General features: G+C 37.2%; 2 protein-coding genes, 1 long non-coding RNA gene and 1 pseudogene across 8 annotated transcripts in view; 3 read left to right on the top strand and 1 right to left on the bottom strand.

Annotated features, from left to right (window-relative positions):
* Positions 1-22,785, top strand: part of LOC149034735 (uncharacterized) — a 43,126-nt gene extending 20,341 nt beyond the window's left edge. For 4 of the 5 annotated variants that reach the window (XM_089194339.1, XM_089194337.1, XM_089194338.1 and 1 more), the window contains 4 exons: positions 9,844-10,005; positions 10,270-10,347; positions 10,957-11,024; positions 17,465-22,785. In XM_089194339.1, the coding sequence (XP_089050465.1) occupies positions 9,844-10,005; positions 10,270-10,347; positions 10,957-11,024; positions 17,465-20,824 (3,668 nt within the window). In that variant the 3' untranslated portion in view covers positions 20,825-22,785. The remainder of the gene's footprint in view (positions 1-9,843; positions 10,006-10,269; positions 10,348-10,956; positions 11,025-17,464) is intronic. The other variant, XM_089194340.1, reaches the window with a different exon arrangement.
* On the top strand, positions 10-2,873 carry LOC149034738 (uncharacterized). The gene is made up of 3 exons (XM_089193793.1): positions 10-32; positions 601-749; positions 1,033-2,873. The coding sequence occupies exons 1-3, from the start codon at positions 10-12 to the stop codon at positions 2,730-2,732; spliced, it is 1,872 nt and encodes a 623-aa protein (XP_089049919.1). The 3' UTR covers positions 2,733-2,873.
* On the bottom strand, positions 2,868-4,662 carry LOC149034737 (uncharacterized; annotated as a pseudogene). Its single transcript, XR_016183065.1, has one exon. The product of XR_016183065.1 is annotated as an uncharacterized LOC149034737 (transcript).
* Positions 4,784-6,832, top strand: LOC149034736 (uncharacterized). The gene is made up of 2 exons (XR_016183118.1): positions 4,784-5,243; positions 6,343-6,832. It is a non-coding gene; the product is annotated as an uncharacterized LOC149034736 (long non-coding RNA).
* Positions 22,786-26,596: the final 3,811 nt, after the last annotated feature.

Below are 26,596 nucleotides of genomic sequence, written 5' to 3'. Positions count from 1 at the left end.
TACATTAATATGGATTTTCTCATGAACCAACAGTAAATTATGTTAAATGGAACCAATTAATCCAATGTCCTCATATCACAGATATGCTTTCTAACCTCAAAGGACTCTTGGATTCCATGATCATAAAATATTTTTATTGTGATGCAAATTAATGTCTCATGTTCACTGATGTGCCAGAATCATCAACATTCATCAGCTGTTCCTTAGTACACAACTTCCACAATAATTAACAATAATTACATTGTTATCTACACTTAAAGAACTTTGTTATAGTTATGAACATAAGTTACTTCCCTAACCTACATTACTGGTTGCCTTTGTTAGAAAACCTTGTGGCCCTGATTATAAATATTTATAAGCATGGTAAATACATTAGCCTTAACTTGGCTGTTTCTCAAAGCTCAGTGTTTTCCTACATGCCTTTGATATGTGAAACGAGGCGATTGAATATACATAAAATACACTTTAAAAGAACTACAGCAGATGGAAATTTAAAATTTCTTATCTAAAGGCTGTGGATACAAATTTATTAATGACTCTAAAAATATAAAAATCTGAAACTAAATTTTTTTAGTGTTGCTTAGCTTTTCATTTTTCCAGAATCGAAAGTCGAGATTGGAAAATTCAAGTGAAAAGCAAACCGACTGTGATTAATGCCTTAAACAAGTCAAGATACTGTTTTTCGTTATACAACAAGTTACTTATATTTAATATCATTCTTCTTGATGCCTTTCCCGATGCCTCTGTTGGTTAATATTGCAGTAAAAATATTGTTCCAGTCAAAGAGTTTGGAAAATTGCTTAACTTTTGAATTACCGAAGTATAACCTGGTAACATTTTGGCTTTACAACACGATTGTTTTTTGCAAGTTACAAAACGTAAATTTAATTTTTCTTAGTGCCTTTCCGAATGCAACCGATGCCTTCCCCGATACCTGCATCGTTTAATATAGCAGTAAAAGATATATGTGCCATCAACACTTTTGAAAAATTGTTTCACATTTTATTGAGCGAAGTATACTGTTCACACTAGAGACTCACAGAGATCTGAAAGTTGAACAATGTGGTATGATAGTGGATAAACAGCACCCCTGGATAAATGCTACTCCAGATTTTTTGGTATCATGTTCATGCTGTGGGAATGGTTGTGGAGAAGTCAAATGCCCTTACAACATTGAAAACTGTGACCTTGAAAGTTATGTGGAAAAGAAGAATTCATGTCTTGAAAACGTCAATGGAAAGGTACAGCTCAAGAGAAATCACCAGTACTTTTTTCAAGTACAGCAACAGTTGTTTATCACAGACTCTCAGTATTGTGACTTTGTTGTGTGCTCTTTTGACAATAACAATCAAACAAGGTTTTTCTTGGAGAGAATTTACAAGGACATTTCACACTGGGAATCAGTTCTTCCAAAACTCACCAAAGTGTGGAGATCTTGTATCCTACCTGAAATCTTAGGAAGATGGTACACCAGGAAGCATGAAATTGCTGCACCTGTACCAGCAGGTGATATAAAGCCTGTTTGCTACTGCAGAAAACCCAAACCAGAAGAAAGCACAGTGCCTTGTCAAAACCCCAAGTGCCCATTCATTGAGTTTCACCTCTCATGTTTAGGGATATCTGATCCCTTACCCAAAGTATGGTACTGTCCAAGCTGCCAGTTACTTCCAGAATGTAAGAAAGCCAAGAGAGTTACTAAGATCAAGCCTGATTATCAAAAGAACCCTGATTTCGATGAAGCAATGAAATTACAGTCCATTTGTGTTTGCAAAGCTAAACCTGTTGTAGGGGAAAAGCTGCTGAAATGTCATAGTCAATGTCAGAGTGGGAAATTTTTCCATCTGAAATGTCTAAACTACAAGAGGATGCCCAATAACAGCAAGCTATATTGGGTCTGCAAAAATTGCAAAGTGAAGAAAGAACCTGCATACAAGTCTTCATTAACTATTCCTACCACATGTTCTTCTTATACCACCAGTACTACATGTACTGTCAATAATCCATCAGCTTCAGTTATGTCTGGAACTGAATATGAAAGTGACAAGGACATAGAAATACCCTGTGTGACTGAAAGCAGAACAGCTTCTGAATCTTTTGAAGATCTACATGAAAATGAGTCAAATAAATACTGTACTGGAGATGAATATGAAAGTGATGAGGACTTAGAAATAATCTGTGTGACTAAAGGTGTAGCTAACAGAATTGCATCTTTTGGAGATCTAGATGAGCATGACTATGACATTATCTCATCTCCTGATGGCTGGTTGGATTGCAAAATAATACAGGCAGCACAAATATGCATCAAGAAAGTAAATCCTCTCATTGAGGGTTTTCAAAGACCAACTCTTGGAAGAGTAAGGAACTTTGACATAATGACCAGTGACTTTGTTCAAATCTTACACACGGGTAATTCACATTGGGTGTGCATTAGTTCTATTGGTTGCACATCAGGATGTGTTAATTTGTACGACAGTCTGTACAATGACATTATTGATGATGAAGTTGAGCAGCAAGTTAAAGATCTGCTACCAGATAACTTTGTTGGCATTGAAGTTGTACCAGTGCAGCAACAAATGAATGGCAGTGACTGTGGCATTTTTGCTGTAGCATTTGCAACATGCCTTGTGTTTGAACTCAACCCTTCAGATTTTATGTTTGACATCCCAAGAATGAGACCACATTTACTTGAATGTTTGAGAGCTGGTGAAATCAAAGTTTTTCCACATTTTTGAATACATTTTACACTAAAAATGTTGTTTTGTTGTTTCATGCTAATCTCAAGAGTAGCAGTCATTAAAAAAAAAAAATCCAAGAATAATGAACTCAAGCTATTTTAAGCAGCTGTGCTCAATAAACAGTCCTTACTGCCCCCTGAAAACATAATTTATATTTTAATTCATATAATTTTTGTAAATATATATATACAGCACAAATAAAATGTTGTCATTGTTGTAGATCCTTCTTGTAATGGAAGTATATTTTTTTAAATTATTAATGTTACACAGTGCTCATTCCCAGTCACTTGCTCTCTTTTCATAGGGTTATAATATTTCTTAAATTATACACAGATTCTCCACCCCATCATATCATTTCATTAGCTACAATATATGACTATAATAGTACTGTATGAAGTATGGAGCTAATCAAATGGTACAATGGGTGGACACAGGTTTACAAGAGCTGAACATACTTTAATAATTCTGTCAATAATTGGTACTTCATCCTGTCCATTGTCATTGTTCAAGAAATCAGTGGGAAGAGTGCTTTGAAGAATAGTATACTTGCGACGCAGCAAACCAATCACCCTCTCAACATGTATCCGTACACTTGCTAGAGCTCTTGTTTTTTCCACATCAATAGGATCCAGCCTTTCGTGTAGGCTGGTATCACAAGTCTTGCCTGTTTGAGAGCAACACTTTCTGTGATTGTGAAACCCCGGTCTGCCATAACCATGTCACCTGGCAAAAGTTTTTCAAGAATGCCACAGTTTTCTGTCAAGAACTTATCAGAGGTACGTCCTCCCCATGCCTCTGACACAAAGGAAATAGCTCCTTGGGGAGAAATACCAATCAGTACTTTGATAGTATTGTGATGCTTGTAGGATGAAAATGTCTGAGCTCGAGCTAACAAGTTTGTAGGCTTATCAATAAAAATCTCAAAACAGTCAATAACAACAGTGACTTTGGTTCCAAAGGCTTGTTGGAAACAAAGAGGCATTGTCTTCCATAGCTGGTGTCTTTCAGGCCAGTAAATAAGTGGGGACAAATGCTGATCCATCACTGGTAACCATGATGAAAATATTCTTGATATTGTTGTCACAGATACTTGAAAACGATAGGCTAAGTCTTGATAAGGCATATTCAGTCTCAGTTTCATCAACACGATAATCATTTCCTGGAAAAGGCTAAGTTTTTGGGTTCTTCGTTTGATGTGGGGTGACACAAAGTCAAGGACGGTCATTAAGATATCCATTGAAGGCAGTCCAGAATAAAAGCGAACTTTTTCATCAGAATCAAAAAAATCTCGATCAATTGGCTTATAGGATTCTTTGAAAAGGTATTCAAACTCTTCGGTTTGAGTCATAGCTTCAGATACATCAACTTGGGTTTGAGTTGAACTGTCAACGAGAGTTGAGCAAGTGTGGTCTTGAAATGCGCAATCGTGATCAAAAATATCCTCAGAAGAATCAATTTCCTTGGAAGATCCTTCTTTAGGATCACTGAAATCCACATCACGGACGGGAAGGCCACTGACATCGATTTTCTTTCGTTTCTCAGCTGCCTCGCGTTCTTGACGCTCGGGTGATCTTTTGCGGCGTTCCTTCGCTCGTTTAGCTCTTGCCTCTTTAATGTCGTGGTTTTCCTGTTGATATTTTGTCTTCCCGAGATTCAAAGTAGGAACCCAGTCGACGTTGTACTTATCCCAGGGTTTTGCAGATTGTCCTGACACGAAATGTCGTCCACAGACTCTTTCATTACTGAGGACATCCTTCGAAGTGATGTCGTCGCGGCTAATGGCGGCAATCCATCTTTCTCTTCGTTCTCTGCTTAGCTCTTCTGCTTTTTCTCCTTGGTTAGTGACTACAACTGGAATCCTATAAAACCCTATACCTTTCGTCTTTCCACTATTATGAAAACAATCAACCATAATACAATGAACCATGATGAAGAATATTTCTAAAGCTTTGATAACACGCGAAATGTTTGAATAATACGACACCAATATGGCGGCGTAGCAACCGTTGTCAAGGTATAGGTCACGTGGGTGAAAACCAAGAATTGCTTTCTGAAACTACAACTGATATGTCTCTATATGAAGAATTAAATTTGTTTTCCCGCTGACCACTTGTATTTCGGTCATTTCTTCCTGCCCCGCTCGTCGCCCGTGATGTGTAACTCCCTTAACACTGCAATCGGCAAGCCAGCGGATTCACTTTGCTAGCCAATGACAAGTCTTAAAACATCCACGTGATCATGCCCGTGATCGGAAACAAAGAAGACTCCATTTGGCGCTCATCTTTGAATGTACTTTTCATCGGTTGATCGTTTTCTCAACTGTTTTGCTTAATATAACATTTCTTAAGATAACTTTTATTGTGGTTCAATGGAACAGCGTGAGTGTTGTAAAAGAAAAGAAAGTCGTTGGCGCCGTGGAGTTAAAAGAAGGGACAACAGTCGACATATTGACTAGTACAAACAAGGGTCGAGAGGCCATCTGTAAAGCTACGATTTTGAAAGTTTGTGGTGAGTAAAAATTGCGATATTCGTTACGTGATCAAAATCTTATAAAAGAATAGATGTAGCGGGTTGAATTAAGCTTACATAACGCTCGGCGCAACTGAAACTAGACTAATTCTGAGAATCGAATCGGTCACTTGCATGCCGCAGTTTCTTAAGCTTATGCTTTACAATAAATAATAATACAGATGAAACTGCCATAAACCTGCAAGACTCCTGGCCTTGAATGATAACACCACACACCAAATAAAAAGAAAAAGATTTATTGGAGCCGAACGTGCTTGATACTAAGAGTGTGGGTTGAAACTAAAACGAAAAAAAAGTAAAAAGGTTACAAGTTGCGACTAAGGTAAATTAGTAAAGAAATAACAAAACTGCAAAACGAGGACTGTGAAATACACTTACATTGTTTTGGCCAGAGAAAACTTCTGTAAAGAGGACTGCGAATAACGCGAAGAGGCTAGAAACAAACTAAACAGAACTGCGCTAAGCGCGGACCAAACTGAACTCACAAACTGTACTGACAAACTACGATATTCAAATACGCTAGAAAATGCGGAAAATAAAACTGTAGAAAGGCGCTAATGAAGATGAAACAGCACGGAAAACGCTAACGAGGGCACGAAAACTGACAGAAAGAGACAAACACCTAAATTAACGCCAAAAAAGAAGACTAAACAAATGGACGAAAGGAAGTATAAAGTAATTTGCGTACGCAAGGGAAAACAAATTAGGCAAGAACGAATAATCAAAAAAAATGTTACACTTGGATCTAACAACAATAAATAAATAAACCAATCAGTAAGGTTTCAAGATTCCTCTAGTCACGTTTGGGAACATTCAAGATTCATAATAGGAACTGTTATTAAACAAACGTTATTACATAAAGAAGCCCTCCTTGGTAAAAACAAAATAATGTATTCAACCCTTTTTTAGTAAAATCTATGAAAGAGATGTACTAACTCTAATATAAAAGTCACTCAGTATAAGAGAGATTTCTCAATTTGAGAATCCAATGAATGCCCTTTTCCTCATAGCCATCTTAAAGGCCTGGTCTGAGCTTTAAATATATATATTTAAATATATATATTTTTTTCAAATTCAGATGTCATGGAATCCAGATACAAAATGGTCAAGCTTCTTGTAGACAACCTCATTCAAGGCCAACTCATTGTGAGCTCAGGAAAAAAAATACAAACAGCAGCTAAGTTTGCAGTTTAGGATAACTTCATTCTTATTTATTGTTACAGTTACAACAAGATTTTAATCAAAAAATCAATTTTGTTTGTCTGTAATTAACCCCTTCACTCCCAAGAGTGCTTGGTTTTCAAATATAATTTAAGATATTATATTTTATGGAAAAGAATCAACAGATTTTATTCACAATTTGTGTCAAACCAAATTTAATGATTGATTAGGACTATTTTATACGAATAGCTGTAATTGAGGATTATCTGTATGAAGTTTTCAAGAAAAGAAAACTAAATCAAATTCCATCCTAATATTACCACACATTGATGTTGACAATTAATCAAAAATATTTTACATGTAAGCCTTAATTAAGCTTCCAAATAAAATTTCATTGAATACTTGAATTTTAGCTGGGTTTTTTTAATTTAAAGTATTTATTTTATATCATTAGCCTCAAATTTTTGCTTAAAATTCCCAGTAATTCTTGAACATTCCTAAAAATTCCCAAAAATTCCCAGAAATTCCTAGGAATTTTTTAGATTTACAGCTTTTCAGGGAAAGTCATTGGTTCTCTGAGTTGGAATTCCGAGTCCTGTTGGCTATAAACTTGGAATTTCTGGGAATTTCTAGGCATTTCTAGGTTTTTTGAACCAGGGTTGTTATGGTTGGGAATTCCCAGTCCGAGTTTACCGTGAAAATTCACACCTTTATTCCTAGGAATTCCAAAAGCCATTTTGCAAGGGCTGAGTGCATGACCACTTTAAAGGATATTTGGCCAGTCATGACTATCTTGATCATTACAATATGTTGTTCATTGAGAGGGTCTATGACATATTTGTTATTTTCTTTTCTCAAAGTTCAAAGCAAATACACAAAGTCATAATAACTAAAGACTTTATTTGATCATCATGTAACATCCATTTTGTAAGTTTGCATCATAAGTACCATCATCATCATCATCCTCCATTATTATGCAACAATCAATTGAAAGTGTCAACTTCCTCCAAGCAACCAATTTCCAGTCGAGTGCAAGTGTTATATCATTGAATATGGAGGTGTTTAACCCTTGACACCCTAACATCAGTATCCATATTCTCCATACTATTCTTTGTATGTTTCTTGTGGTACTGAAAAAGAGAATTCATTTGAAGATCAATGCTTCTTAGGTTGGTGATCATTTCCTTTATTCTCATGAGCTTAGTGAATGATTCAGCAGTATTACTGTAAGGAGAAGTGAGATGCTGGTCACTCTTAGGGTTTAAAGGGTTAAGGTAGTGTAGTGGTTGTGAGTGTTCAAGTCTACCCTCCTTACCCCTCTTGTTTGTAGTATATTGGAGCATGTGTGTTGTGATGTTGATAATTAAAACAACGTGTTGGATTCCTTTCAAAGGTGTTGTTTACTGTTTGTGTTAAATCCGTAAATACACTACAGGTTGTAGTGAACTTTCTCTAACAAATGGCTGAGAAGAAAAAAGTCTACAAGGTCTAGGTTTTAAAGCTTGGTCAATTAGTTGAAAGTCAGGTTGCTAATTATTTTGTTTTTTTGAATAAAAATTGTGTGGGGCATTTGAACACATTATTAATTTTGCCTGTGGAATAGAAATTTTAGGAAACCTATCTCCAAAAGTTTAAATGCCCAGGATTTTTCTTGAAATAGAGTGATGCTCAATTCTCATCATTATTATTATCCCTGTTGTCACCTACATTATTAACATCGGCAAAAGTGAACAATAGCTCCCATGTTCGGCTGTCGGTAACCTGTCGGCCAACTGTCGGCCGACATGATACCGACACATTACCGACAGCCGGCCGACGGTGTTAACCAGACCGTACGTACCAATTTTTGTATTTACCTACTTTCTAACTTGTATTTTTACACTAAAATAGGCTTGTTTGCTCGGTAGCAGAAAGGAAGTTTTTCAATTGCCCTATAATACATTGCGAAACCATAGTTTACAATACTTCATGTGTGTCTGATTAATCTTTCTTTTCTTGTGACAGGTCGCGATCATCGCCCTTTTTGGCGTATTGTGACAATTAAAATATTAAAGTATACCTTTTTTTTGGCGTTTCATTAGACTTCATTCGGGAGTGTTTTGCCTTTCTTTTTTAACCATCTGCGTGCTACGTGCACATTCCCGCCAGAATGCTTGCAAGACGCGATCGGCCAAAAACGTGAAAACGCTTTGAAAACTCTGGATAAGAGCAAGTAACTCAAAATGATTCATGAAATCGAACCAATATGGGCATGTTTCGCTAGCCAACGCAAGTAAGTTAGGCAATAGCCATACTAACTATCTCTCTGCAATTAATTTTTCCCGTTTCGACGTAGTTGTTGAAGCGATAGATAAGTAACTGTTTGCGATCATTTCAGCACAAGACTTACCGACACATTACCGCCGGGTCACCGACAGGTTACCAACAGACGGCCGAATGTTGGTCAACTGTCGGCCGATGGTCGGCCGACACTTTAGTCTGCAACATTACGAAAACTGTCGGCCGACAGTTGGCCGTCTTGACCGTTCGAATGATTTATTCACCCGTTCGAACGGTTTGCCCGTCCGTTCGAAATTTTTACTCATCCGTTCGAACGGCTGACCAAACCGTTCAAATAATTTATTCACCCGTTCGAACGGTTAGGCAAACCGTCCGAACACTTCAAGGACCGTTCGTTAACCATTCGTCATCTGTGCGTTTTTGCCGTTCAAACGGTTTTCCGTTAGTCTCCGCTTTGCCTTTCACGGTCATATTTTTCTATGAGTAACATTGCTTCTGGTTTTTATGATTGGAAAATTTGGATCTTATTGCCTTATTAACTAGCTATCTAAATGTATTAAAGGCAGTAGACTCTTCTACACTAATAATATGCCGACTCTCCCTGATTGTCAGGGAGTCTCACAGACACAGAATAAGACTCTGGGTCTCCCTTGAACCTTTAAGATAAAAGAGGATTTGGGTCAGTTCCACACAGAAACATAACATTTGAACTCCAGATTTCCCACATCTAATGTTATCTTGCCTTTTCTTAATATTAAGGTTCTTATCTTAGTTTTCTTGATTGCACTTAGATTGTTTCAAAGTAGAGATTACACTTTCTTCCAAACAACAACCACAACAGCAACTGAGTCTGATTGGTTGAGCTTTCAACCAAAACATCTCTCATGAATTTACTGAATGGGGTGTGTCCTGTGAAGGGGGTGGGGGGGGGGTCTGTACACATCCTCTAAGCTTTTCATGGGATGGGTCAAGTCAGGCAGGTGCAAAAGTGGAAGCTGGCACAAAAGGAAAAATCTGCAGATTTTAAATCTCCAGATCTTGGCAGCTCTGCTCATACACTAATTAACTACAACCACAGATAATTATTGACTACAACCACAGACTTTGACACAAATTATTTTTCATTTTTTCTTTGCAGCCGCAGCTGATGTTTACAGGAATGAGGGTAATGAGGCCTTCAAGAAAGGAGATTTCATCAATGCGATTCATTTTTATACCAAAGGAATTAAAATGAACTGCAATGAGGAAGAACTGAAGGCCAAACTACACAACAACAGGGCTATTGCACATTTTAAACTTGGTAAGATGATGAGAGCTTTAATTTGCATTTTTTTTTCTTTTGAAGCTATTGAGTTGTCATCAGTAGTTTTCTGAGATAGGTGATGATTTTTAATGCATGCTCACAAAAATTTACATCTTATCTTGGCCTCTCAAATATACAAAGAAGTAACCTCTTACCCCAGATATCAGTGAGCATCGCCAGTTTTTCCCAAAATTATTGTAACGGAGTGGTGGTTGGTTTGCTACATGTATGGCTAATCAGAGATATTTATTTTAATAACAGGAAATCACCAGGATTCGCTAAGGGACGCAGAAGCAGCCATTGAGTTAAATCCAACTTTCCTTAAGGCAATTGTTAGAGGTTAGATATGTTAGCTGTGTTATAATAAGAATAATAATAGTAATAATAATAATAAAAGAACTCAACACTCTAAGGTTAAACGAGATTAAATAAAATTCAATCTTGTCTCAATTGACTTTTAAATTAAGAGGTCGAGACCACCTTGTTGTACATTTGAATCCAGCTCTTGACTGCTATGCAACTACTTTCCATCAATTATAATGAGCATATTATTTTGAGCTGGAGGAAGAACTCAATGCGGAATGCAAAGCAAAATTTCAGCATGAATATTTTAGTTCCTTACGTTCAATGAGTCACAGGTGTCAGATATATTTAGTTACTATCTAGCTGTTTTAAAAAAGAAGTAAGGATCAGGACTTACCTAACTCTTTAGGTAAGGGATTGTTGGTCCCAATTTAAATGTTCTTAGAAGTTTCAGTTGTCTTAAAAGCTAAATAAATCTAACTGAAACCTGATAGGGCCTGTTTATTCCTTTCCATTTAGTTTTTTTGCTTTGTTTTGTTTTGTCGTTTTTTTTTCTTCTGGTCTGTAATGATTTTAATGGTTTCAGGTTCTTTTCTCAGAATTGAGCTACAGTAATAATATGCTTCTTTATGTTGTTGCCCAAAGGAGCCACTGCTTGTGTTGAATTGAAGAGATTTGAAGAAGCAATCAATTGGTGTGATAAGGGAATAGCTGTATCCTTTGAAGAAATGTTTCATTTTTAACCGTGTGTATAACAGAAAAAATGAATGTTTTAAGGGAGAATGATGTTTTAAGGGAGAAAATACAAAGAAGGGTTCTAATAATGATGGGAACTTGTCAACTCATACTCAAAGTGGGTGTGATTAAAAAACATGGGAAAAGTTCCCTTGCGAAATGGATTTTGGAATTCCTAGGAATTCCTAGGAATAAAGGTGTGAATTTTCACGGTAAATTCGGACTGGGAATTCCTAGGAATTCCTAGGAATTCCCAACCATAACAACTCTGGTTCTAAAAACCTAGAAATTCCCAGAAATTCACCTTTTGGGCTTTAGATTTCACGTGTAGTATCACGTGATTTTTGATATAAACAAACCCCGAAAGTTCGGACATCGAGTCGAGCTCGCAGCACATGTGTCCAAACTTCGGCTTTGGAAATTTTTCTTAAATAACTTCCCACTTTCAGGAAGCGTCTCTTCGCTCAAAATTGACATCTTTCTTTTGACATTTATTTGATCGTTTATTAAACAAGTTGTCATAATTCGTTGCCGTTGAAGCAGATGCGAAGAATGTTACAGGAAGCGTTGCGGCATGGAATAATCGAACTAGTTCTGCGTACAGTGATGTATCTGATCAGGTATTTTCAGTGTGTTTAGTGCGTAGATTGTCAGGTAAATCCCCGTCCGACAGGAAATTAGTGCCCGCGAATCGCTGTAGAACGTGAGGAAGCCTTAATTCCCGCATGTAATTACGTATCTGGGTGCGGATTTCCTTAGCTGATAAATGTACCGAATTTTTTAACCTTAAGTAACGCAAATGGGAAATTCTGCGAAACTCAGAACAACCTTAAAGAAGAGTTAAACTTAAGAATGGCAGATCACAAAAGTTAAGCTGATTTCAACGCAATGAGTGAAGCAGAGCTAAAAAATATCATCAAAAACGGGGGATTTCAGCGAGCAGATACTTGAAAACCTCGAAAAAATGGTTTTGCCAGTGGATCCAGATTTCGAAAAGGCGACGCTCCTGCTTTAGACGAATTAATAATTCATGATATGCTTATACCCTTAACAATTTTAACGCGTCGCCGCCGTTTGGATTGTACGACATTTTTAATTATTTGATTTGCTCTCCTCAACTCTTCTCTGGCTCTACGCTCAGATCTAAAAGGGCTTTAACTGCTGCGTATTCCTCTGTCGTTTTACCAGTTTGACGATCAAGTGTCAGAAGGGTTTTTGCCACTGATCATTTAAGGCAAACTTTCATGCACCTCTCTTTGTCTGCTTCTCCTTCGCAAGATGCCTTGCGATTGAGTCGCGACAAAGAATGACTGAATTAACTTACCCTTTCTTTACTAGCTACAGCAGATATGGGATCAGGATCCTCTTCTGTTGGACCATTTCCACCGACGAAATGTAGACTATAAACGTAACTGTCCTTCGTGCACACAAACGAGTCACCTCAATGACATAACCTTATCCACCTTTGCCTTCTCTCCTTTTGTCTAACTGCCCCCGGAAAATAGGAAAAACTTGACTGGGTCGCCGTTAGCGTTTCTTACCCAGGAGTTGAGGTATCGTGAATCGTTTTTAAGGTGCCATAAGGTCATCTCTTTGTCGTAACCATTATGTTTAGGTATACACTTACTAAACAACTGCAATCTTACACGTTCGTAGAGTTGAAATCGGTTTTATTTTTGGGAATCAAGGCTTCCTCACATTCTACAGCGATTCGTGGGCACTAATTTTCCGTCGGACGGGGATTTATCTGACAATCTACGCACTAAACACACTGAAAATACCTGATCAGATACATCACTGTACGCAGAACTAGTTCGATTATTCCATGCCACAGCGCTTCCAGTAACATTCTTCGAATCTGCTTCAACGGCAGCGAAATGACAACTTGCTTAATAAACGATCAAATAAATGACAAAAGAAAGATGTCAATTTTGAGCGAAGAGACGCTTCTTGAAAGTGGGAAGTTATCTAAGAAAAATTTCCAAAGCTGAAGTTTGGATACATGTGCTGCGAGCTCGACTCAATGTCCGAACTTTCGGGGTTTGTTTACATCAAACATCACGTGATACTACACGTGAAATCTAAAGCCCAAAAGGTGAATTCCCAGAAATTCCCAGAAATTCCAAGTTTATAGCCAACAAGACTTGGAATTCCAACTCAGAGAACCAATGACTTTCCCTGAAAAGCTGTAAATCTAAAAAATTCATAGGAATTTTTGGAAATTTTCAGGAAATTTTTAGGAATGTTTGAGAATTACTGGGAATTTTAAGCAAAAATCTGAGGCTAATGATATAAAATAAATACTTTAAATTAAAAAACCCAGAAAAAATTCAAGTATTTAATGAAATTTATTTAGAAGCTTAATTAAGGCTTACATGTAAAATATTTTTGATGAATTATTAACATCAATATGTGGTAATGTTAGGATGGAATTGGATTTATTTTTCTTTTCTAGAAAACTTCATACGGATTAATCCTCAATTACAGCTATTCATATAAAATAGTCCTAATCAATCATTAAATTTGGTTCGAGACAAATTGTGAATAAAATCTGTTGATTCTTTTCCATAAAATACAATATCCTAAATTATATTTGAAAACCAAGCACTCCTGGGAGTGAAGGGGTTAATTACAGATAAATAAAAATGATTTTTTTTTTAAAATCTTGTAACTGTAACAATAAACTAGAGTGAAGTTATCCTAAACTGCAAACTTAGTTGCTGTTTGTATTTTTCCCTGGGCTCACAATGAGTTGGCCTTGAATGAGGTTGTCTACAAGAAGCTTGACCATTTTGTATCTGGATTCCATGACATCTGAATTTGAAAAAAAAAATATATATATATACATATATATTTAAAGCTCAGACCAGGCCTTTAAGATGACTATAAGGAAAAGGGCATTCGTTGGATACTGAAATTGAGAAATCTCTGTTATATTGAGTGACTCTGATATTGGAGTTAGTACATCTCTCCCATAGATTTTACTAAAAAAGGGCTGGATACATTATTTTGTTTTTACCAAGGAGGGCTTCTTTACGTAATAAGGTTTGCTTAATAACAGTTCCTATTATGAATCTTGAATGTTCCCAAACGTGACTAAAGGAATCTTGAAACCTTACTGATAGATTTATTTCATTGTAAAGCATAAACTTAAGAAACTGCGGCATTCAAGTGACCGATTTTATTCTCAGAATTATTCTAGTCTCAGTTGCGCCGAGCGCTATGTAAGCTTAATTCAACCCTTTACATCTATTCTTTTATAAGATTTTGATCACGTAACGAATATCGCAATTTTTACTCACCACAAACTTTCAAAATCGTAGCTTTACAGATGGCCACTCGACCCTTGTTTGTACCAGTCAATATGTCAACTGTTGTCCCTTCTTTTAACCCCACGGCACCAACGACTTTCTTTTCTTTTACAACACTCACGCTGTTCTCGTTTTCCCATTGAACCACAATAAAAGCTATCTTTAGAAAACTTTATTCTGACTTCTCCGACCAGTTCTCTGCTTCTAGACGATGGATACCTTTGTGATATAAATAATGATGTGAGCTCACTCTATGTAGAAATAATCGACAAGACTACAAATGCACGATTTGTGGCCGAAAGTTGTCAAGGAAAGAAAGACTCGAAACTCACTTAAGTTGTGTTCATGGCAAAGGTGAGAAATAACACAAGCCAATCACAGTTTTGAATGCGACTACAAATCGTCTTTTACCCTCATATTTATAAAAGAAGGATACCACATTAGGAAGTATAAGAGATGCATAGATGATCCCAATGTACCAGTACCTAAATCTACAAAGTTTGACCGTCGCAAGCGTTCAGCAACACGTTCCAACACCGCCATCTCGATTCCTCAGTCAGTCGTTTCCACTGAACTTAAAGCAGTGGTGACAACAGAGTAGAGTGCGTCTTACAAAGGAGAAACATTTGTACAAGAGACAGAAGTAACTATATAAGATTACAGAAGTGCGTTGGAACTCTGGTCCACAAACAGTTATGCACTGTCCGAAGTATAAAACAATTTTGTTGATAGCTGACAGACAGAAGAACAACAAGTAAACTTTAGAGCTGTTATTATTGAAGTGTGACTTGCGCTTTTCATTTGTATATAAAGAAGGACTTGTATTTTTCACTAAAAATAAAAAGATGTAATATTTTTTGGAGATCCAGTGATTGGGACATTTAAGAAATTAAGTTATGAAAGGAAACTTGGTTTGTACTTCTCACTACCAACAAGTCTTGTTGACAAATATTTTCAGATCAGAGTTTCAAATAAAATAAATTGAAGACGTCATTTAAAATGTGTTTTTTCTCAAAGGGAACATTGACTACCTCTGTCTTGTCTGCATGCCAAATGTTTGCAAAGTGTGTGGATGATCCACAAGTATTGGAACTCTTACAGAAATGTTTCGTAAGAATAAAAACAGCAGAACAAATTACAGCAATTAGTCACGAAAACAGAGCAAAATATTGGAAAAAAAAACAACAACAATCATGAAAAAAGAAAGATTAATTAGGTGTTGAATTTGTTTGTCTAAGGGATGAAATTTCTACTGAAAATAATGTCAACAAAAAGTCTCTGACAGTGTTTGAGGCAACTGAGCTTGACTGTTCCTAGGTTTTCTAACAAACGCAACCAGTAATGTAGGTTAGGGAAGTAACTTATGTTCATAACTAACAAAGTTCTTTAAGTTTAGATAACAATGTAATTATTGTGGAAGTTGTGTACCAAGGAACAGCTAAGGAATGTTTCATGATTTTGGCACATCAGTGAACATGAGACATAAATTTGCATCACAATAAAAATATTTTTTGATCATGGAATCCAAGAGTCCTTTGAGGTTAGAGAGCAAATCTGTGATATGAGTACATTGGATTAATTGGCAATTTCCATTTAATATAATTGACTGCTAATTCATGAGAAAATCCATATTAATGAGATTTACTAAAACTTAGTTTGAATAATAAATTTCATGATCTTTCAGTTATAAACATATACATGTATGTATATCTCTTGGTAAGTTTTGTATAGCATACCTTTTATTGAGCTAAATTTTTAAGCCTCTGAAATTACTCCTTTTCTTAAAACCTTCACATTCAAGATATTGATAATTTCTTAGAATTTATGTGGACCTCAAGGTATTTAAATTTCCTAAAATTCAATTCCCAGAAATTCCCAGGAATTCCACCCTTCTTAAATTATAAGTAGTTTGTATAGCTGAGAGTTCCTAGGAATTCCTAGGAATTCCAAGTCCTCACAAAACTGGAGTCTTCCTTTCTTAGAAATTCCCAGTAATTCCTAGCTTTTTAAATTAGAGCTAATTTGCATAGTTGGGAATTTTTGAGAATTCCTAGGAATTCCTAGGAATTCCCAGAAAACTGGGAATTCAGTTTGCAAGGGTCATTACCTTGTGACTTATCGATGATGTTACTCCTTTTAGCCAATTTGACTTAGTTCTACTATCCATGCCAATAACTGGTACATTAGTTAAGATAACCCTTTAACTCCCAGACCAAATTTGTAATTATCCTTACTGTCAACTATACAATTTTTGTAATGTTAGTTCAGATAATTCAGTATTGGACCGACTAAACTGATATGTTTCTTTACTCTCAACACTTATCTGATTGATATTGTACTGCTATTGTAGGGAAAAATTCTCTCTTGGTCACTCATGGGAGTTAAAGGGTTGAAAGACTAGTATTCACCCAGTTTATACATGGTACGTGGGTAGATCAGATCTCTCTAAAATAAGCCAGAACAAAAAGCTCGATAATGTTTACATATCCTATGCAGATTTTCTTGAATTTAACCTTTTTGACTACTACAAGACCCGAAAACTTTCGTCGTGTTTTCCTATGGACAAATACAACTTTTAAAGGCACGTATTTGTGTTGTAGACTTGTTTCTTCCATTGCTGTTCATTCGTCTGATGTTAAAGCTATACTAACTTAAAAATTGAGCAGGTGCTCCCCAGTTTTTGGAAACAAGGGATTAAATCTAGATATTTCGCGTTGAATTTTGAGACTGCACGCAGGAAAAAAATTTTTTGAAGTGTAGATTTACTCTATAACTGACTGAATGTTGATAAAACATCTACCTTTCACACAAGCTCTCCTAATAGGCCATTTTATAGTTGTGTGCTTAGTTGCCAAGCCTTTGATTTGGCGTGGCTGAAGGTGACCTTGTTGTGATAGAGACCAGTATCTAGTGACAATAATAACAAAGTAATTTGTATTTGAAAAGCAGCAATGTTTGTATCATAACCAGGTGACCCTTAGCCATCACTCTTGTTCAGAGGCTTGACATCCAAGCACGCAACTGTATCAATGGACTATTACATTCCAATATGAACAGGAAAGTAATATTTCGTTTTGTCCACATTTTTAACCCTTAACATAAAAAAGATTGACCAAAACAATAGGATCTTGTTGTCATTAAGACTTCAGTCTATCAGAGAAGTGGGAGATAAGTCCATGGAGGAAAAAGATCCAATTAGTCATGACCATGGTAGTGCAAGTTCAGGTAATGTCAAGAAAGTCATAGACCTCTATCATTGGGGAGAAGAAGCCATAGAGTACCACAACCTACATCTTAAAATAGCTAAAGAAGTAGGAGACAAGCATGGGGAAGGTAACGCGTATGGCAATCTTGGCAGTGCTTGTCACAGTCTGGGTGATTTCAAAAAAGCCATAGAGTACCGCAACCTACATCTTAAAATAGTTAAAGAAGTAGAAGACAAGCATGGGGAGGGTAGTGCTCATGGCAATCTTGGCAATGCCTATCGCCGTCTGGGTGATTTGAAAAAAGCCATAGAGTACCACACCCTACATCTTAAAATAGCTAAAGACGTAGGAGACAAGCAAGGGGAGAGTAACGCTTGTGGCAGTCTTGGCAATGCTTATCACAGTCTGGGTGATTATAAGAAAGCCGTAGAGTACCACAACCTACATCTTAAAATAGCTAAAGAAGTAGGAGACAAGCGTGGGGAGGGTGAGACTTATAACTATCTTGGCGATTCTTATCACAGTCTGAGTGATTTCAAAAAAGCCATAGAGTACCACAACCTACATCTTAAAATAGCCAAAGAAGTAGGAGACAAGCGTTGGGAGGGTGGTGCTTATGGCAATGTTGGAAATGCATATTTTTGTCTGGGTGATTTCAAAAAAGCCATAAAGTACCACAACCTACATCTTAAAATAGCTAAAGAAGTAGGAGACAAGCATGAGGAGGGTAACGCTTATGGCAATCTTGGCAATGCTTATCACATTCTGGGTGATTTCAAAAAAGCCATAGAGTACCTAGACCTACATCTTAAAATAGCTAAAGAAGAAGGAGACAAGCATGGGGAGGGTACGACTTATGGCGATCTTGGCAATGCTTATCACATTCTGGGTGATTTAAAAAAAGCCATAGAGTACCACAACCTACATCTTAAAATAGCTAAAGAAGTAGGAGACAAGCATGGGGAGGGTGGTGCTTATGGCAATCTTGGCAATGATTATAACCGTCTGGGTGATTTCAAAAAAGCCATAGAGTACCACAACCTACATCTGAAAATAGCTAAAGAAGTAGGAGACAAGCATGGGGAGGCTAAAGCTTATGGCAATCTTGGCAATGCTTATCACCATCTGGGTGATTTCAAAAAAGCCATAGAGTACCACAACCTAGACCTTAAAATAGGTAAAGAAGTAGGAGACAAGCATGGGGAGAGTAACGCTTATGGCAATCTTAGCAATGCTTATCAGAGTCTGGGTGATTTCAAAAAAGCCATAGAGTACCTAGACCTACATCTTAAAATAGCTAAAGAAGTAGGAGACAAGAAAGGGGAGGGTAACACGTATGGCAATCTTGGCAGTGCTTATCACAGTCTGGGTGATTTAAAAAAAGCCATGGAGTACCACAACCTAGGTCTTAAAATAGCTAAAGAAGTAGGAGACAAGCATGGGGAGGGTACGCATTATGGCAATCTTGGCGATGCTTATCAGAGTCTGGGTGACTTCAAAAAAGCCATAGAGTACCACAACCTACATCTTAAAATAGCTAAAGAAGTAGGAGACAAGCATGGGGAGGGTATAGCCTATGGTAAAATTGGTTACATGTATCAAACTGAGGGAGATTTGATAAAGGCGAACGAGTCTTACAGCCTAGCGCTTAGAATTGCTAAAGAGGTCGAAGACAAATCCTTGGAGGCAATGGCCTACTGTTCATTAGGATTCGTTTCTGAGTTGCAGGGTGGACTGCCAAAAGCCGCGGAACATTACCAAGCTAGCATAAACTTATTCAATTCCTTGAGAGTACTTCTAAAATCTAAAGATGAGTGGCAAGTTAATTTTCGAAATCGGTATCAAAGCGCGTATACGGGTTTGTTGAGAGTTCTCTTAGAGCAAGGTAATATAGATGAAGCCTTGTTTGTTGCTGAGAAAGGGCGAGCTCAAGCTCTGTCCGACCTTATGGAATCCAGTTTTTGTGGTGGAACAAGTCAGCACAAGACAAGCGATGAAGATTTAGCAGTCACTGCTAAGTCTTCATCGATTTGGATGAAACGTTTTTTAAAAGTTTTAAAAAACGTTCCATCAAATACCGTCTTTCAGGCAGTGGACAAAGCTGACATCAATCTTTGGGTTGTGTCCGAGGGAAAACAAGTTCAGTTAAGAAAAAGTAAACTCGAAGGTTTTGTTTCAGAGAATGGTGGATCTAGGCAGTCCTTTGAGTCGTTCATGCTCGGTGTCTATACACAACTTGGTGTTTGTTCTAATGTGAGATGCGAGAATCGATCTTTGGATGTTTTGAGGGAGAGCCGTTCAAAAGTGGATGTGAAACCTAAAGAAGACAACCCTCAACCTCCTATCCAGCAGAACGAATGCTTGAACACTTTATACGATACCGTTATGAAGCCGGTGTCTGACCTGCTTCAAGGGGATGAGTTACTCATTATTCCCGATGGACCCCTGTGGATCGCTCCTTACGCTGCACTCAAAGATGGTAATTCTAAATACCTTTGTGAATCTTTCAGAATCCGACTCGCTCCATCATTAACGAGTCTCGGACTCATTGCCGATTGCCCAGATGATTATCACAAAAGGAATGGTGCGTTACTTGTAGGAGATCCGTGGGTATCTGAGGTTACTAACAGCGAGGGAGAGAAAATCCTCGAGCAGCTTCCGTGTGCTAAAGAAGAAGTAGAAATGATCGGAAAAATTCTGAATATCGCGCCAATCACTGGCAGACAGGCCACGAAACGTGAGGTGCTGAAAAGACTCAGTTCCGTTTCCTTAGTTCACTTTGCGGCACACGGATGTGAAGAAACTGGCGAAATTGCTCTCACACCTGACCCAGACCGAACATCTACTGTGCCTACCGAGAAGGAGGATTACATTTTAACGATTCGAGATGTGTTAAATGGTCAACTTCGCGCTAAACTAGTTGTACTTAGTTGCTGCCACAGCGGTCGAGGCGAGATCAAGGCTGAAGGTGTGGTTGGCATTGCACGCGCTTTTATGGGGGCTGGTGCTCGGTCTGTTGTGGTGTCCCTGTGGGCGATTGATGACAAGGTTACTCTTGAGTTCATGAAATGCTTTTATCGACACCTTGCCGAAAGTAAACCTGCAAGCGAGTCACTGAACCTGGCCATGAGAAGCCTTAGAGAATCAGACCAGTTCCGCGACATCAAACACTGGGCTCCCTTTTTGCTGATTGGAGATGACGTTACTTTTGACTTCAAGGCAAAGGAAAGAGAAAATTTGAATACAAAATCAAATAAATGAAAACTTGTTTTTTCTCATCTCAAAAAAAATGACGCATGAACTTAGAGGCGTTAAATGTTTCTCTATTTTGGCAATTTTGACTATTTTTCATAACTTTCTACTTTTTGTTGAATGGAACTTGAGATGTGTAGCTTTACCATGGTGAAGAAATAAAATCAGACTATTTTATTGTATTTTGATCAGTGGAATTGTCTTTTTTTGTTACCTTTAAAATTTAAACGCTTGCGAACAGAACGAAATGTAACAAGGCCTACAGTAGTTGAAGGTGATTGCGAGGTGTTCGTTTTCGTTAATATGACACTCAGCTCTATTCCTGTACCACAATCAGTTGTATGGAAAACAATTTAAAGACTTTTTCTTTTACATAACCAGGAGCTTGTTCACCAGGTTTTAATTTCGTTTATACTCTAAGCTTTTAATAAGCAAAGAAACAGTTCGTCATTTGCAAAAGTTGGCGAAATTTGTAATTCCAAAAGTTTGATTTCTAAATTTGCAGCAATATGCTAATAAAACTTGGATGGTTTCTCTATATCATAAATTACTTTGTTACAATTTGAGATTGTCTTCACAGGAAAATTTGTGTAATATTTTTTTCAATCCATCTCAATGAATCTAATTCTATCAGTGCCAAGATTGCCATTCTAAGCTTAATTTGAAGAAGTAAACATCACAGATAATTGAATTTACTGACCATATGTAAGAGACATAAGACCTACTTTCAGGGGTGTAGCCAGCCTCTAGTCCCGTAGGCCCGGCCTACAATTGTTTTCCGCCCGCTTGACTTTCATAATACGACTTTTGCAAATGTTGAAACGAAAATTTGAACTTTGTGAGGGAACAGGCCCAAAGCAAGTCAAAAAGCTGGCTAAAACCCTGTTTGTAATCAAATGAGTTTGGTCAATTTTATTCCTTTTTATCAAACACTTATCTTTTCGTTTTAAAGAACTACGACAGAGAGGTTAAAAATTGTGCATGTAATCGAAATAAGGAAACAGCAAAGCAGAGTTCACTGTAACGGTAGTTTCCACAGTTGTGACTTTACTGTATGTTCTATGGAATTTGTTGTTTCTTGTAGGAAAATATTTATGCCAATTAAGTAAAGAAGGAGATAAAGTAAACCATGTAGTCATCAATGGGAATTTTTTTGGTGAAAAGGTTCACGACAAATGTAAATGTAGTCCGAAGTTGAAAAGGTTCAGGGCTTCAGGATAAAACTTTCAATTTTTGAAAATTCCCTGTTTAATTTGCTTTCATTTCCTTAGATTTACCTTAGTTTAATTTGAAGATGTCTGATAATATCTTTCTTATAAGAATTTATACCTAGGTATTCATTGTACGCTTTTTAATTAGAACCCGTTAGGTGGTCAAAAATTAAGATATACTGTATCACGGCTGTTTTAGAAGAAAGTTTTGTTAAATGAATCTTAATTTTGCAGATTTTCGTAACTACTATTGATATATTAGTTAACCTCGCACACGGTTGAACATGATGTAACGTAGGATTTTAAAAAGAAGGTCGAACAGTTTCAACTAAATATGTTTTGTGTAATGTCATTGTATTTCGAGTGAAGTATTTTGATGTTATTTTTATTTACGGTTAAAAATAATTGTTCACTTACTTTAGTTTAATTAACTCATGAACTCCCAAGTTCTGAAGACAAATTCTCCCAACTGACAAGAATGTGTTTGTTTGTAGCTTCATTCCGAGAATCTGATGTAACATTACGTTTCTAGCAAAAAATTTTCTTCCAGTCTAGATTTTCTCTAATTCTTATTGACACCATGTTTGTTGGTGTATTAATTCAAATTATGATCATTCTTGGGAGTAAATGGGTTCATTTTGGTGTCTCCGTGTTGCGTGTATTTTACTTAAAGCCTTGGACAATCTAATGCAGTTTCTGTTGTACTAAATTTTATACTTCTTTGTGTAAGAGAAATATACAGTGTATAAAATACGAAAACTGTGTTGATTTTTATTGTCTGTCTCCATATTCTAAGGATTCTTGTAAGACGCAGAGAGAACGGATCCTGTGAGGACTTCAATGCTTGTTTCGACACGCGCGCGCCAATTTTATAATCTGTGCAGCTGACAATGTACTAACATTCCATGTTTCAAGCCCCCACCCACTTATTGTATTGGATTGTATGTCTTTCACTGTCTATTGTTCTCCATATAGCCTCACAGTTTTGGAAGCTGATGGACATGTTCATACTGTTACATGTCTGCGCCCTTTTTACCTTTTTCCACACACAGGTTTTTATACCTTTTCACATTTGCGCGTCCCTTTTTTCTCCTTCCTTTTGTTCCTTCCTTATTTTTTTCATCATACTTTTCCTTTATTCCCATCCTTACGCGCACTTCTTTCATCGCCTCCAACTTTATTCTTCTGCGCGCTTCATGAGACGCAACTATCTCCTTGTCTGTTTCAGTTTTCATTCGTCTTAATCCTCACGCAACGTCATGCTTCTTATATCTCATAAACCTCCCTACTCCCCCGGAGTAGTTGTTATCATGCTCATTTTGTCCACGTTAGGATGGTGTCCCCTTATCTTCATCTCTAGTAAAATCTCAGTTTTCCTCTCGACCAATTCCCAGTCAACAGGGTCTCTCGGTATTAAGTATTAAGTCTTACATGCTAGTGTTTTCTCTCCTCAGTCCTTTCATCATAGTAGCAGTTATAAAGCGAAAGAGCTCCCTCCAAGTATCGGCGCCATAATCAGCGAATTTTGTTGGGAACGAGTCCTTCAATATCCAAATCAAGGCTTCTTCTATCATCTGATTGGGTATGGGTCAATCTCTCGCCCAGGGTCCACCTACACTGCGAATCCAAAATGGCGGCAGGCCAATCCATAGACTCCACTGAGTCGCTAGCCGCCGTCTCGGATGTAGACGCAGAGAAGACCCTTGAAAAGAGTTTTGACAAATCAATAATCAAGAAAGGATAAGTTAGTATAGTACTTAGAGAGATAGTCGATAACAACTTGAGAGATTCATTATGAGCCATCGATTATTCGACTCCATGTGTCCACATCATAGAATAAACTCCTCGAATACGCACGCTCATATGCCCCTCTCCCCCCTCCCTTCAATACCACTATAGATCCCTCTACTGTAACCTTTATCATTATACAGCACAATAAAAAGTCATACCCTTAGTAACACTGTAAATCCGTGAAATGCAATAACTTCACAGCGCTTCACAACATTATGTACCCCTAAATAGCCATATGTTTCCCTCTGCCGAATTTGACATCACCATACAGCGCTATATGAATAATTTATCCAATTTGGCAATGAGTACGGGTATTTGTCCGCGGACATTGTCTGTTCCAAGATGCGAAAACCGAGAACTTTGAGGGACAGATAATGTCCAAGGACAAATACCTGTACATATTTTCGCGCAAAATACAGACAGTTGTGTTTTTATCCTTGAAATATTTTGCAACGCACGTGAAAAATATTTATGAACAGCTTACTGAATTGAATGACTAAAAGGGGTAATGAAAAACGTTAGACCTTCGTCCTTTGCGATTGCAAAGGGCTAACGCTCGAAACGTGAGCTTTCAATTTACGTAATTAACTTCAGATGATAATACTAACTTATTCTGAATTGAATTAAGTTTGAAAAAAAGACTTATAGTGGTGGACGTAAGGTTTGGAAATTTGGGAATATCGCTTGGGTTATATTCTCGGATATCACCCAGTTTCAGCAGGGGGATATTCAGTCACTTGCTGCATTTAGACCAATCGCGCACGGGCAAAGACAGTTGATGGATCTTGAACAGCGATATGTACCCCTAGATAGCTCTATACTTCCCTCTTCTGCAGTTTACATTACTGTACAGCGCTATACAACAATATGTACCCCTAAGTAGCCTTGATCGGCATAATAGAATACATACATCAAAATCTTCCAGCCTCACGTGCCATGTTTTATCTCTTTTTCCAAAGTTCATTAAATACTCGATGAAAACCTCTACGGCGTTTAAAGAAAACACAGTATATTCCAGCGCAGTCATGACTCGTCTGACGTGAAGATACAGAGATCGAGAGTTGATTATGGCTTCAAGTTTCAAACTGTTAAAGGCAGGAAATATGTCTCGAACTCTTGGGTTGGACTCAAAAAGTCTGAGACAAAATCATTCATGAACATCGTTATCAATTCTGAATAATTGAAATTCGATTCACATTTGCTTTAGATAATAAATTTTACTCCCATTTTGTCAGTTATACAAAGAAATCAAGGGACTGAGTAATACCCACAACAAGACACGCACACACACGCACATATCTCAGTTATAAAAATAAAAAGATACATGACAGGGTTGACTCAAGAGTACAATTGGTATGGAGGCTCCGGGTAATAGGCTCCTGCCAATACATTAATTATATTCACCGGCGATCTCGGCGGGGAAAGCTAGAGGACGGATGTTTTTCGAAACGGATGCGATACATGACTCGAAGCTATGAATAATACTGTCCCATTATTTTCTGCTGACATCTCCAGTGCACGCAAATCTAATAAAAGGACTGTTAAAGGGCTATGAAAGGAACTAGGCAAATTCAGACTCAAATGTTCACTCTACGTTCCAGTGCTGTTGTCAGCAACATCCGCTGACAACAGCCTTTACGGTACCTAACGAATTTTCTTAATAGCAATATTGAACATGAATGTCATTTGAGAATTTTTTGATAATTCTGAAATATGTTAATTCTTAATAAAATATATCAAACCGAAGAATTTTAATAGCTTTTACATCTAAAATTGTCGAAAGCTGCGACATTCGGATATGAATTACAAGTTCTTTGAGGTTATAATTCAGGTCGGCAAGTAGTTTTTCTTTGAGGAAGAGGTTCAACTTCTGCCTCAAAGAAAAATTATTTCTCATCTGCCGACCTGAATTCTTAACACTCAATAAACGTAATGAACTCGTATGCTCATGTTCCCACAGAAACAAAGCGTTACTGCGTAGCAATTGAACAAATAATTTTAACTTACCGCCACGCCTATAATGCAAATTTGTAAAGTGTATAACGATGGTTTATATACTTTACAAATATAGATATATCTTTAACTATCTATCTATCTATCTATCTATCTATCTATCTATCTATCTATATATCTATATATATATACAAATGTAGGGGTAGAGTCTACCTTGGCATAAAGTGCTCAATTCTGTGGTAGCAGAGCTAAGTATACATAAGTTAAAGAGTTAAAGAGGACGCATCGATTCTCTGTGACTAAGTTTCGCACCTAAACGCTCGTCAGACAGAACTTTTAACTTGTGTATATACATATATGTATACATATATTTATTAATATAATAAGCTCAGTTATGCACGCATTCTGATTGGTTCTCACCTATGATCTATTGGAGGACAGACGTATAGATGACGTCATCTTTAAAACTATTTTCCGTCTATTTTAATTCTTCATTATATAAAACAAATAGATTCCAAGTTGCCGTGCGTCTCTTCAATAATAGATCACAGAGGACGTCGAGGTCAAGATGACAGGTTTTCCTTAGTCGCCCTCTCTTTCTATTATCCCGAAGATCCCAGTGGAGGTGAATTTTTGGTAACGCACTCTTCTTTGAACTTTTCACTCGTATATTTGTAGTTCCGACAATTTGAGCAAATCATTTTGGTGATGTAAAGGGAAAATCTTGTTACTGATGATTCAGCGGTTTTATAATTATTTTATTTTTGCTATTTTCTTTTCACCTTATAAGAATCTACTAAATAACCTCGGCACCTAGTGACGTTTT

The sequence above is a fragment of the Pocillopora damicornis genome, chromosome 14, assembly GCF_964200805.1.
Source record: "Pocillopora damicornis chromosome 14, jaPocDami1.2, whole genome shotgun sequence".
Taxonomy (NCBI): domain Eukaryota; kingdom Metazoa; phylum Cnidaria; class Anthozoa; order Scleractinia; family Pocilloporidae; genus Pocillopora; species Pocillopora damicornis.
This window is presented reverse-complemented; position numbering and strand designations above follow the sequence as displayed.

Coding starts and splice junctions, on each gene's coding strand:
- LOC149034738 (XM_089193793.1), top strand. CDS start 10: ATGGATTTTCTCATGAACCAACA. Junction 33..600: donor GATTTTCTCATGAACCAACA/GTAAATTATGTT, acceptor TCATTTTTCCAG/AATCGAAAGTCGAGATTGGA. Junction 750..1,032: donor CTTTCCCGATGCCTCTGTTG/GTTAATATTGCA, acceptor TGTTCACACTAG/AGACTCACAGAGATCTGAAA.